Source organism: Apostichopus japonicus, chromosome 16, assembly GCF_037975245.1.
Source record: "Apostichopus japonicus isolate 1M-3 chromosome 16, ASM3797524v1, whole genome shotgun sequence".
Classification (NCBI taxonomy): Eukaryota; Metazoa; Echinodermata; class Holothuroidea; order Aspidochirotida; family Stichopodidae; genus Apostichopus; species Apostichopus japonicus.
In genome coordinates this window covers 20230490-20245189 of record NC_092576.1, presented here as the reverse complement: position 1 = coordinate 20245189, position 14700 = coordinate 20230490, and the positions used below count along the sequence as shown (strand labels likewise).

General features: G+C 34.3%; 1 protein-coding gene across 3 annotated transcripts in view; it reads left to right on the top strand.

Annotated features, from left to right (window-relative positions):
• LOC139982775 (uncharacterized) overlaps positions 1 to 14271 on the top strand; it is a 32203-nt gene extending 17932 nt beyond the window's left edge. Inside the window, exons 10-23 of one of the 3 annotated variants that reach the window (XM_071995865.1) lie at positions 604 to 918; positions 3863 to 3939; positions 4430 to 4661; positions 5298 to 5627; positions 6098 to 6173; positions 6259 to 6326; positions 6989 to 7329; positions 8473 to 8569; positions 8970 to 9049; positions 9491 to 9625; positions 9878 to 10006; positions 10164 to 10291; positions 10684 to 10819; positions 12826 to 14271. In XM_071995865.1, coding sequence (XP_071851966.1) covers positions 604 to 918; positions 3863 to 3939; positions 4430 to 4661; positions 5298 to 5627; positions 6098 to 6173; positions 6259 to 6326; positions 6989 to 7329; positions 8473 to 8569; positions 8970 to 9049; positions 9491 to 9625; positions 9878 to 10006; positions 10164 to 10291; positions 10684 to 10819; positions 12826 to 12900 — 2219 coding nt within the window. In that variant the 3' untranslated portion in view covers positions 12901 to 14271. The remainder of the gene's footprint in view (positions 1 to 603; positions 919 to 3862; positions 3940 to 4429; positions 4662 to 5297; positions 5628 to 6097; positions 6174 to 6258; positions 6327 to 6988; positions 7330 to 8472; positions 8570 to 8969; positions 9050 to 9490; positions 9626 to 9877; positions 10007 to 10163; positions 10292 to 10683; positions 10820 to 12825) is intronic. The other 2 variants (XM_071995864.1, XM_071995866.1) reach the window with 2 other exon arrangements.
• Positions 14272 to 14700: the final 429 nt, after the last annotated feature.

The following is a 14700-nucleotide window of genomic DNA, read 5'->3' as shown; positions in this document are numbered from 1 at the left end:
ATGCTGTTGGACCTTAATGTTTTAAGCTAGTTCATGTAGTTTGATGAGTACCAATGTCATATTGTTTTGGTACAGATGGATGTTAGTGAAGTCCACTTGTGTAAGAATCAAACCTCTGAAATACGATATATCCAAAGGCAATGTTTCTTGAACTATATTCTTTGTGTAATTGTTCCGAGCACATTCACATGATCACATGTCATAGTATGTCAACAATATCTCATAAGTAAAAATTACAGCTGATTGCAAACTATGAATAGCCATTAATAACACTTTATTGTACACTGCTTTATAGAAATTTTATTGAATTACAGACTATCCCTAAAGCTAGCAACAATATTACCTAAGGCAGTATTTAGATGATATGTACAAAAACTGTATTATCACAAGATTTCGACTAGGTCTATACTACACAACTGACTTCAATACTATACTCCATCACCACCTGTAAACATGATGACAATTACTCATTCTTTAATATTATTATAGTGTTCATTGTTTATAGCGATAAACCATGCTCACGTCTGACGTAACATTATATAGTCAACAATGATTTCTTCAAATAGATAATCTGTAATTCTTCTTTCCCATTTGGGCTTCTAGATCTCCCTTTACTGCAATCTGCTCCAAAAGCAGATTTAATAACGGATTCAACAGTCACCATCAGCTGGTCAGCCTGGGATGAAGAAAATGAAGATGGGGACCCTCCTGTGATTGGGTATACACCTTACTACAAGCTGGCATCAGGACTGAATTGGTCTATCCAGGATACGTCTACATCTATCAAGACATTGAATTTCACCTTTACGGCCCTCATACCAGAGGAAAGATACTCATTCTGTGTAGCAGCAGTAAGAGAAGGAGAGATGGGAGAAGGTCCAAAGAGTCCAGCGCTGAATGCTACTACCATTTGTGCAGGTATTTCGCACCATCATATTAAATCACAATGCATTTTAATAATTGTATCTGTCATTTTTTGTTTTACGTGCAAGCAGATGATTATTGACCGCATAACTTGCCAGAATGTTATTGCATTGTTTTTACTGTTATTGATTACTTTTTTTTGCCACTTGACAATATACTTTAGCCGTTGCAACCTTTTATTTATAAATTGTAATAAATGGTATTAGTTTTGTGTTGTATATCAGCATAGCATTATTATCACAGTAACCCTCCCCATTTTACCTCTTCTAAAAAAAACCTTCAAGTGCTATGTCACTGAAAACTGAAAGCGTATTGACCCTAAAGGTTCCTTTACGGATTTACCAGCTCTCATAAACCTACAAACTCGGATTTTCATTTTAAATGTTAATTGTAACCAATGCAATGGCGGTGGCGTGTGTTCGGAAGTCTGTGGGTGTGGATGTGACGTTCAGGCTGGGTAAACATGAAATCTCAAGAAATTTCGAAGCAGTATGCTTTGATACTTGGAACAAAGATACCCCGTACCCCAGCAAAACCCTATTGATTTCGATACATAAAAACTTACTTAGTTATGATTTTATTAAATTATTTCTGAGTTTTGCTTGCGGGTCCTGAAGTAACAGTGGATACAATGTCCCTGACCAAACTGTAAAGTACCTAGCATGCTACCGTTTTATCATCTGTCATGGACATGCACGTGAGAAACATGTAGATTTCTCGGCGCGTGTTTAGCTCTGTATACATGATACTATAGGCTGATGATCCTTCCCAAATTTCTACTGTAATTAGGTATCGTCTTTCTAGAGGCTAACATTGTTGGTTTTTTTTTTACAATGTAAGTAAGATATTTTTGACTTATAAATAATTTTCTTGGAATTTAGTAGCATCCCTTCCATAAATTTCCTGTTAAAGCCTGTTGAAACAGCAACTTTCCTTGGTTCTCAAAAGTTTACATATGTACCGTATTACGCAAACAATTTTTTTATTGTGCTTGTGTTTCCGCCGACTGTGACATGATAACTACAATTACGAAATAAGGTAGGTAAAATATACGAATCTTTCGATGCATGTCGCTTGGCCTTTAGTATTCACCAAATGTGTACGTATTTATTCATAACAATTTTTATTTGTCTGTCAAATCAAATATTTTTACATCATTACATTATTATTGCAGGTGAATAACATTTCAATGACAGTTGGCCTCGTCGACAATTATCGCTCAGCAAAAGTGGTCGCATCGTTCTGCTTGATTGAAATATCGATATGCAGCCATTTTTTCAGTATTCTTTTCACAAGAAGGGTGTAACTAGTTAACTACTGCACGATTTTTACTGCTATTAAAAGGATACCGCCAGGTTGTGTCATGCGTAAACTTTTGCATAAAGTATAATACATATTAAAAAATTTGTTTGACGCTGTCAATGGTAATGAATTAAGAGAGGTCTCAGTCCCCAAGATCTCGATATAACATATCTCGACTACCACACCGATAATCAGTCATTTCAACTGGCAGTATATCTAGCAAATTGTGGAAAATAATTTCAACTGTAAATTATACACGAACAAGTCTATATCGTCCCAGTCAGTAATGGCGCTTGAAAGTCCGAAGGGAGGCACGTTGGAGCAAGCAACCAGTGATGGAGGACATTTTGCAAGTTTAAAAATGCACCAAAGTGCACATCACAGTAAAAAAAAGGGGCTAAGGAACACGTTTTACCCACCTCCCCATCCTTTGTTTTAATTTTTAAGTAAAATGCATAGCTGCAACAGAAGCTACAACACTTAACTTATGCTTAAATGTCTCTTGAATGTAGCCCAGGGCCGTCATTGAAGCTCCGGGAATAAAGGCGATTTAAATTTGGCTATAAGGTAGATCAAGATTGTGAGGTAGGCCTATGTGAACTTGGCATAATGATTGTTTGGTCGCATTAAACGACGAAACCTAAGATGGTAGATTCATCAAATTCATACCCCTAACACATCCCTCGTAAAATATACGGAAACCAGTAACACTACTACTTTCTGGAAGTTAGTATACCTTGTCAGTATTTCCCATGTCATTTTCATGTCTTCTTTTTGAATAAATATTTATTAAGGGCGAGGCAAAAATAACTCATAACCACGAAATTTAAACATAAAAAGTAGGTGGATTTGAGTTCTTACATGTTACAATAAATCTTACGCATTGGCCTTTTGTTGTTGTCCAGACTATGGACTTCAATGAATGTAGCTAAAGTGGAATTCATCAATAAATAGCAACATTTCAAATGTAGTATAAATAGTTGAGAAAATTTCAACATTTTGGACATTCCATTCTCCTAATTTTCATGTTTGAGAATCTATAACAAAGCATAGGAACCTCAATGAAAATTGGAACTCATGGTAACTTTATTATTCCCAAAAAGTAAATAAACATTACGAGAAATATAGTTTGGACCTGAAGTTTAGCGTAAGTTAAATAGTTCTACGTATTCTTTGTCACTATAAATAAACGTCAATAGACTTGCTTCGTCTACACGGTCAGTGATTTTACTCAGGCTAACTTTAATCTGAGATGAATATTTCAGTGACACTGATGGAATTTCTTGTATGATACTATGTAAACCACACCGAGAATTACAACAGGTTTTACCCCGGACCACTCCAACTGCTCGAATGACGTACGTAGCCAAGTAGTTGTTGATTTACCTAACGGAAGAGGTGCGTTTGAAAGTAGTCTAAGATTCTGGTAATTTGATCTCACCAAACGAGTTATTGTTTGGCCTCCTTTTAAACCGAACTACGAATGACTTAAATTTCCTGAAGCAGGATGTCATCATTTATCACATACCGTAGAGAGCTTCACATGTAACATTTGAAAATATGGCTCCAAATTGATTGACTTTATTTCATTTTTCGGGTCTCACTTTTAGTTTCCTTTGTTTCATATTTACACAAGTTGATCAAGATGGCCCAATAAATGTTACGGCAGAAGTCGCTGGAGAAGATCAGGAAAATGTGAAAATAACTTGGAAGGTGCATATAACTTTATTTTCAATGCAAATATCATGTTATTCTTCACGTTTATTATTATGTCATTATGTGTGGAATAATAAATAACGTGGTGTATGTTATTTAACATCAAAGCTGTAGTTATGGTGCCGAAATGAAATATTTAAACATACTTTTTTTTGAAGCTATGAATGTATTGTAGATCGGAAGCAATAGTGGTGTTAACCTAATTTACTGGGCCATGAGGGTTGCATTGAGTATGCTGCATATAACCTATATTTCACCTTTATATAGATATTACTCTTGCTTTTGCCCTACCTAATAGTGGGTACAAGAACATACCGCAGCATTAAGGGACGTTTTTTCAAGGAGAAATCTTGCAGAGTAAAGCTATGTTAAACTTTGATAAACAAGGTGGTGCAAAAATATAGTGGGAATTGATTTGCCTAAAGCATAAGACCACTCAATCTTTTACAATTCAAGTTTAATTTTAATCCGTTCTGTTTTTACCTAGCTTCCAACTGATAGTAGTTCATGTATTACTGGTGTGACATTGTTAACTATCTACTATGCATCAATTAACTTGGAGCCGTCACATGTAGGAATACACGAGGTAACAAATCCTGCTAGCACCTCTTTCACGTTGACTGGTCTCAAAGTAGAAGGAAATTACAGCATCCACATGACACTAAAGACGGGTACAGGAGAAAGTTCCAGTAGTAATATAATTTACTACTATGTTCCAAGTATGTTTGTTAATCTTACAACAATTTCGTTCGACTATTGTTAAAGTAAATACCTAGCCCTACATAATAGGGCATAATGTATGGATTGCCTAGTTGGAATGCTTTAAGAAGTCTAGGATTTGTTATCCAACGATAGGAAAGTAATACAGCGACAACGATTCAGTATTTTCCGTCACGGAACTGTTTTTTCCCCTGTGTTCTTAGCTGATAGTCTTCCGAAAAGTCAGGACTTTCACGCCTGTTATATTTTAACGTTACGACTCCTTAATGACACTGACGAGCTAAACTGATTTTGTGTGGCGCTTTCGAATAAGAAATAAATTAACTGAGCTAGGGCAATGTGATGAGCTGGTTAGAGTTCGAAATTTTATAAATCAGTCACATGATCACAGTTGCACAACATTACCAGCAAAATTGCTCAATGATTGTTTATTGCGCAGAAGCGATCCTTTCGTCCGACATAACATCGAAATAAAAAATATTGATATGTACTTACCTTTTCTTGTCACTTTTGATGTTATAATGTTGTTGTTGTGTTTCTCTTGAAAGTCGTAACCATATGACTGTTTGCAAAGGCTGATGTTCATTATTTATATTAATTTGTACTAAATTTGTAGTTGTTTTCTGTTTTTTAAGGACTTCCAGAATACCAAGCAGTTCCAGCTGCTAGCGTAAGCAGCTCAAATTCGCTAACAATTACCTGGCCGGAATGGGATGGCGACGTTGGGACTCCCCCAGTAGTTGAGTATTGGTTACTAACCAAGCTGTCGGAGAGCGGAGATTGGCCAAGTACCTTTATAAGAATAAATGCAAGCAATAATCAAGATAATTATGCTGTGATAATTACGTCACTTGAACCAGACATAGACTATGACTTCAGGGTTAAAGCTGTGAGAGAAGGGCTAAATGGGGATGGACCCCCCGGTCCAATCTTGGAAATGGTGAAAACAAATTTGCCTGATACGGGTAAGTACAACAACTTCTTACTGATTCGAGCAACATTGTTTATCGTAGCGTTCTCTAACATTATGTTATGCTGTAATCACTCTCAATAGTATGTGTGGTAACTAGATAAATCGCAAAAACCATTTTTTTTTACATTTACTTGGTTGTTTTTTCTCCTTTTTTAAGTAAAATATGTTGAAACTGCTGTCATTTGTTATCCATATTATAATTATTACTATTGGACGTCTTTGTAGATCAGTCGTACGATATTGGTATAATTGTAACGTTACGATGTGAAATAGTCATATCGGGCAAATGCTGGTCACCATGGAAACATTTCCATATACATCTGCACCTTAACAATCAATGGAACATCACTTTAAACATCCGCACCTTAACTAACAATCAACTGAAACATTACTATATACATCCGCACCTTTACTAACAATCAAAGGAAACTTTATGATATAAACGTTTGTTCTTCCCTTCAGGATCCGTTGGATTAATTGTTGGTGTTACAATTGGAACGGTCTCTCTCGCTATAATTGCTCTTCTTGCAGTTTACGGGTGAGTCACTGAATATGTTGCCATGGTTAGATGTTACGCTATAATTTCATTAATTTTAAAATGATGTTCTTATCTTTCTCTCAAGAATATGGAAATATAGGAGATCTACATCCAAACCTAAAACTGTGGAACGACAAGCAGACGATTCAAAAGGTAAGTTTGTAAGTTTTTTGTAGGTTTTAATTAAATCTGTCTACATATAATGCCAAACAACGCTGCACTATACTGTTGGCCTTAAAGATTTACTATTTTATTTTATCAAGAGCCTATAGTACTATCAAAGCTGTTTATTTTCAGGAGACACTAGCACCATTCATATAGAAGAAGCACATATGTTGGTTTTGAAATCGCAGTCTTACATTTTCCGCATTAATGATTTCACTGTTCTGAACCCGTTATAGTCAATGTTTTTCTTAACTGCCGCCAGTTCACATAATGTTTACATAATTAATCAATTTAGATCAATAAAACATAAACACAAAACCATCAATGTCTAATGAGATTTGATCCTTTCTTTTCAGTGAACTGCTATAATACCAAATAAAGGTTGCAGTCCACTTTTTTTCAATCATCATTTAGTACAAAATATTCAATGAGTGTGTGTGTCACTTGCTGTGAAATGAGTTATGTCGTTGATTCGCAATGACCCATCTATAAGCCATATAAGATATTAAAATAACTTTTGTTCCCATCGAGCAATTGCAATACGATTTATTTTCTTAGACCAACTGCGAAAACAATGAGTGTGATTGTTCATACCACCTGCATTATTTGTTTAATATGTATTCATTAAAACTAATTTTCCATTCTTACAGAGGTTACAAACGAAGCCCCTTTTGCCTATGAAAATGTGAGCAAAGATAGTGGGCGTACCAACGTGGTACGCTATGTTCCTTCTAAGAAACACGAGGAATGCATTCTGTCAGCCACAGGAAATGATGACACCACTGATGGATATGAAATTCCATCTACTCGTAAAGATGGAGGCGCTCAAGCAAAACAAGAAAGCAACAAATGCGAAAACATGGAAGATGTCCAAGTGTACCAAAACAATGCTGATGATGAATTTTCTCTTAGGAAACCGATGGCAATTTCCAGGTTTCCGTTGTTCATGAGAAGTTCTACTGCTAAAGAAATGATATCGGCTACCTTTAAGGTGATGATAAATACATAACGCAAAAATCATTCAAAAAAGTAGAGGTTAAACAATTGTCGACAGGTTGGGCACATATTCAAGCTTAATATGTTTTATTTTTAGGACATCGATTAAAAAATGTCTTGTGTCATGTTAGAGGGTAACAAGTGCGTAAAGGAAAGTTACATAGGCATGATGATATCATGCAATCACATAGAGTCTCGAGTAACTTAAATAGTCGTTGATTGCTTATAGGATATTATTAATATAGGGCGTCTATGAGAAATTTAACCTAGAAAAAAATAATTACGAAAATAACAATCGCCCTGTCCATGGCGATCGGTTTGTTTAGCGTGGACTTGGCGAGATAGTATCGGTTACAAGAAAATTGCCAGTATTTAGAAGAAAAAAAAAACTCTCACCATACGTTCATATCATAACAACATGGGGTCGTCCGTGGGTTAAGTACTACACTGAATAAATAACTGTTGTCTCACAGGTTTTGAGAAAGGTTTAACATAAAGACATTATAGAATAATCAGCTATTCAGTACCGTTGTCATGAATCCAGTTTCTGCAATAGTTGCACAACATTACCCATTGACTTAACCCTGCAAATACGAACTCATTTACTCAGCTTACTAAAGGATAAAAATATGCCCATTGTTGAAATGTCTTGCTCCTATATATATATGCAAGAGAAATGTCATTGAAAGAGCAAAACTGGAACAGTATGTACATTGTGCAAACTGCATGAACACACAGCGATTATTTGAGAGATACAACAGCTAAATATTAATATACTAACCGAAGATATGTATGTTCTCAACAAGCAGGAGAGGAAAACCACACACACGAACTATGACAAAACAGATACAGATACCATTATCGGGTAGAAGCAAATTGCACTCGATACAAAGACTAATACGTGTATTCGTTTAAACAGTTTTGACATATGTTGTTACCATCTGAGGAACACAAAATGCCATGCGGAAATTGACATTCATTATGGTATTGTCATTTTCCACAATAATCTTGTCATTTTATACAAGAGATAATAAATATCACATAAACTTAATATTTTATTTTCACTGGCTCTTAATTATGAGGCAACATTTCTTGTTAAGTAATTACTGTAAAATATTGTCTTTGTGTTTATGTTCAGATTTTGGAAGAAATAAGTCCCAGCACAAATGCTATCTCATTCTCTGGGGCATCCCCTGAAAACTTGCACAAGAACAGATTTGGAGATATTGTGCCACGTGAGTACCTCGACGAGGAAGAACAAATTAATGAAAACTGCATATTACAAGATAATAACCAAACACATGTATAAATATTCATTTAAATAACTATAAGCCCTTGCATAATATTCATATTTTTAACAGGGTGACATGTCAGTTTAATTTGTCAAACGTCTCATGAAAGGTTTAAATTGATGCCAATGAATATGACAACATGTATTCGTCTGACAGCTGATGAACTTAGGAATTACGGTCAAAGCGTCAACAGTTGACAACAAACTTAGTAAAGCGGAACAGTAAACATAGACTAGCTAAAATAGCGAAAACTGGATTTTCAGACACAACTTAAATTGTTGAGAATAGCCTATCACTTCTCTATGTAGTCCATTTAATGTCATATTAGAACTTCTTTTCCCAGTGGACAATCATCGACCTTTGCTGAAATCCATGTGTCTCACTCAGGGAGGAAACGATTACATCAACGCTTCTGTCGTGAATGTAAGTATTAAAATAGTTAAGCATTCGGTGCTTCAAGTTGAAGCTAAAGCGAGAAACACATTTTGGCTAGTTCGGTAGTCAAACCAGTGAAATCAGAATAATAAATCCTTTACACTACCCACCTGAGCTATACGAGAAATGATTGCTATCGCTATGTAGAAATGCTTTGCTGGGATCGCAACCACGTGTATCCACTTGAAAATATTTAAATAACATTGAATAGAGCACCTTATTCTGTTAAAAGCAGAACAATTCCTCTGAAGTATTATTCTTTAGCGTCATTTTAAATAACTACAATAAGTAACATAGTTTAGGCGGTCCACCAACCTGATGTTTTTTTTTTCATTTTCTTCTTGTTTGCTTTGAGATGTTAAATGGAATAATCAAAGCGCTATTATTATATTGTTAAAGATAATTTTGTGTGTATTTCTTTGTCTACAGATTCCTGGATTGAATCAAACTTTGATTATGACACAGGCACCTTTGCCGAATACTGTTGAAGACTTTTGGCGACTAGTGTTTGACTATCAATGTCAGACGATTATTATGTTGAATGAGTCAGACTCAGGAAATCATGTAATTCATTCAATTAGGCTATATCATACTATTCTTATAAGTTTTAATATTTCTCGCTTCGAACGTTTGCGCAGAAAACTGATATTACGTTAGTAACATTGGAACAATTCTTTCGTAAGTTTACTTTTACTTTGGGGACCAAATAATTGCTGTAGTCATACTGATATCAATATGTGAAGGATTCTGATCTGCATGGCACATCTGTTTGTTGAAATCTGTCAACAATATGTTTTTAATTGTATCACAACACAGAATACTATAAAATATTGGCCAGATGTAAACGACATCAAGATCGGAACAATGACAATATCCACGTGCCTCATTGAGAAAAAACAACTTTATACAATCCATCAGTGTCAGGTTGCCCACCGATCGTATCGGGTAAGACCCTAATATGCTTTTAAATTGTTTGTATATACTTACTTTATTATTGTTATTATTATTTACCATGATAATAAGGCATTCAACACTAACTTCAAATCGAAGGGAAACCTTGTGAAGAGCGATATTGTTCTATACATTTTCGTTTTGCTTTCAGGAATCTATCAAGGTTAATCGCTTTATTCTAAACGACTGGCCAAAGAGTGGTGATAGCCTCACACCCCTTATAAATTTCATCGCAGCTACAGGATTTGGAAGTCGTGGTGCAACATTAATTCATTGCATGTAAGTTCTTAATCCGGTATTGAAGTTGTAACACTTAAACAAACATGTAAATTACACCATAATTGCTTCCGGAGAGAACAAATATAACAAAATAGATAATAATTGTAAAATTAAAAAGACAAAGTAAAACAGCAAAACTGTTTGCATCAGTGTTTACCCAATGCAAGCAGTACAACCGTCTCAGCTTTCTCTAAGTTGATGATCCTAAGTACACAAAGTAGTTGTTTTACCTGATATATTGCTGTATTGTTCTACTAGGCAATATCACATCAGTAAAATTTGTCTCAGATCAACTGTGATATAATATGTTACATCTTCAACTTTTTCCAGTATTAACTACTGTTCTCATTGGTAGTATCTAAATTGTTTTTGGGGGGGATTTTGTTTTGTAGAAATGGCGCATCCAGAAGTGGAATTTATGTGACTGTTTGCTCTGAGATCAACAGGATGAAGACGCGACAAACGATACAAGTGTTTGACACTGTTAAAAATATTAAAGTGTGCAACCCCAATGCGATTATCACAAAGGTATGTCGATGAATACAACAATATTTATGATTATACAGTAAATATTAGCTGTAGCTTTGTTGGTACTTGTGTATAAAATTATAGCAAACTATCATCATCGTGTAACCTCCCGCCTCTACCCAACCTGTAAAGCAAAATGAGAATTTTCGCAGAAGAAGAAGAACAAGAAACGCATGGAATTGTAGTGTTATATAGTATTTTACCCTTCAGTAGTCTTTTCATTCACATTTACACAACAAACATACGCGCGGAAACTATTGAAAAGTAATAAATTTCCAGAGATAAATTTGGACAGAAATGACCAGTTCTCAGTCTAAATAGTTGGGTATCCTTATTTTCAATAAAGTTGACCTATGCATTGGCCAATGTGGTTAACAACTGTTATCTGCACTATTTTAGTTGGGCAAAGGAAGCCCGGACATACCGAGCCCACATTAAACCCATGCGCCAGTTGAGATGCTAGAAGGCGAATGCAAATATCCAAGATAAGAACGTTACTTTAAGATAACAATATAGTTCGAAGTTAAAAGCCCAGACTAGCTACTGCCATGCAGGTATAATTAAAGGATGGTTTTACTCATACTTTAATTTGAATATGTCTTAGAAAAGAAACATTTGAGTGTATTTTTTTAGATTACCGCTAGTCTATTTTCCAATACATTCACCTTTACAATTTGTCTACTCTCTGGCATAGACAAACACCAACGCACTGTTGTACATAACAATAACACCACTGTTTTTATGTGACGATAATTTAGTTGATGTTATAGTTTGTTAAAACTAATATTAAAAGTAATATTTATTTTGAGGGAATTGTTGTAATAAATTTTAGTAAGCACCGTATTCTTTAGACATTGACTTTCATAGTCTTTGGGAATTTCCACTTTACTTATGCCAAGTGTTTGCACTTACTGATACTAATTGACTCCGACTTTGTTTTTCAAGACTTAGTGTGGACTTTGTACTGTGAGTTATGTCAAACAATAATGTTATTAGAAGCTAATATATTCCGAAAACAAAATCAGTTTCTCATAGACAATTGATGTGAACCATACAAAGTTTATTCATAAGTGTACAATTGTCTTTACATTAAATGTCACTAAAGCATTGTACATCAGAAGAGGTAAAATTAACAAGATATTATACAACAGCTGGTATAACAAGATTATTAAAGCTTTCAGTGATTGTAAGGCATACATTACACTGAAAATGTGCTCGGAAAATTAAGTTAAAATTTCCTGACAGCCAATAGGCTATGTGAAGGCTCCAATACAAAGGAATAAAAAGAATGTTCCCTGTTGTTATGGCATTACGCGTTAACGTAATAATATCCTTATGTTTCCTGTGCTGACAGGTTTTACTCAGTACTTTTAATCAACCCCCTGACTTTTTTTTATACTTTTCACTCATATCTTCCGATGTTTCTGGTAATTTCATCTTTGGCCTTTACCAAATATTGGCAAAGGTTTCCCACCAAACCCCATATACATATATATGCATATATATATATATATATATATATATATATATATATATATATATATATATATATATATATATATATATATATATATATATATATATATATATATATATATATATATATATATATATATATATATATATATATATAGTTACATATATAAGTTACATGTTCCCCAACTAGTTTATGGTCGTTGGTTAAATGGAATTATATGAATTAACAAAACGTTGGGTAAACCCATTAGCCAACTGCAGTTGAGAAAGTATTATTTTTTAAACGTTCTGCCTAACTTTTAATAGTGCACGCAGTAACTGCTTTGCGTCAATGCAAAGTTCGTAATTACTTCTTTCCCCATTAAATCAACAGTTTCCGAGATCACTGTATTACAGAATCGGTCATTGATCGTGAGAGCTTGGAACATGTATAGTCGTTACTATGTAGTTATCCCAGTTGTTCTTATTTTGTTTAGCATTTCAAACGTTTCATTTTAAAAAGACACCTAGTATTTCATCCTTTTTTTCAGGAGGATTACATGATGTGTCATCAACTTCTCAACTGCTACCTAACAGAAATGCAGGACTATGACGTGATTGTGTAATCTTAAGCTGATCAGAAACCCTCATAACATCGTCTTCATTATTACTAGCCAATTATTAAAATCCTAGGTCTCCGAGAAACACTTCAGTAACAATCAAAACTAATGTTTTTACGTCAAATATATGATCAGTTTACCATTTTCTACTCATCGTTTTATAACATTATCGATATTAATCTTAAATATGCCTGTACATTGCATTAGTTATATGTTTTTATAATACTGAAGATTGTCTAAACAAATAGTTGCTGCATTCATTGATGGCAGTTTACATGACAATTCCATATGCTGTTATTGTTGCAAAGGAACTAAACGGCCATATAGCTTCATAAACTAAATACAGGATATCCGGTTATACTTCTCTTGGCAGCTTCTTTCAATTTATCTTTATTTACAAAGTAAATACAGTTAAAATATTTTAAAAGGTCACTCTCACATTAACAACCAACCATGTCTTTGGGTAGATCTGCTGTGTGCCAACTAAGTTCCAATATCACATTTTATGATATCGCAAGACATTTAATGCATTTTAATATCTTTTCATTTAGTTTTTCTTTTCACTTTATATCTGAAATATCTTACTCAATTCATTCGGTTTTTCTGTATTAATATTGTGTGATTTCAACAGATATTCACGAACCCTTCGACAATTATATTACATTATACCTACATTCGAATGTGATTACGTTATTTGAAAAAAGAATATATAATAATGAGCAACAAGAAGCTAAGAAAGTATGATAAACTTCATTCAAAACTTTACTTTCTTTGATAGACACTGTGTATCAGGGTTATTTCACATGCCTCAACTGGTTGTATATATATAATAGCGTGATGTATCAATATGAAATTATCAAGGACTGTGTATTTATGTGATGATATATAACAAGATAAAATTGTGGTTTCATACAATATTACATCGCTCAACTTGTTATTGCTCCAAATAATGTAGAAATTTACTCGTGTATTAATTGTTGTACACTAGGGAAGCCAGGGATGATGGTATTAATTACAAATCAGAGCTGCGGAAAATAATGTTGTCCCTTGTAGTTTCTGTTAATTATCATTCCTGTTAATTATCCTGCTAGGATCGAAAGGTCAGGCCTTCTTACTTTTACGGCAGTTGTTTTTGTCAGACGACATGTCTGAATAGGACAATGTGACTTAGTTGTCATTTCAATGTAACTATTACTTAGAACTAGTTCAAGCACTTCCTACTTTATTGCTTACGTATGGAACACGATTAAGCTACTAACAAGAAATGAACATCATACCTTCTCAAGAGAACCAGACTTTCCATGCAATGTTCTATTGCTGTAACACGAATATATATATTACGATCTGTGCGGTTTGATATGATGTACAACTTTGCTAATAGCAACCTAAATCCATTAATAATTACTGCAACATACGACAAAAGTAATCATTTGTCTTATTTACTGTCACTGTTAATTTAGGGAGTTATTTAACACTCTACATAGAAGCAACACATTTTGAAAAAAATACTTTTTAATGGGAAGAGTATCGTCCAAATGAAATATAAAGGGATATGAATCAACACACGCTTGAATACAACACGGCTTAAAATGTGGACACAGAATCAGCTTTTCTTTGCATTAAACTAATTGGATGATCTCAGTAGTGCATCTAGTTAGATCAAATATGGTTCTGTCAAAGATGAGAGCCGCTCCATGGTCTAAGATAGGTCACATTTGGAAATAAGGCAAATTGAGATGGGGGTGTAGGCGGTTTTACACTATCTAACGCAACGTAGTGGCCAAGAACCTGAAGTATTTTTAAGGG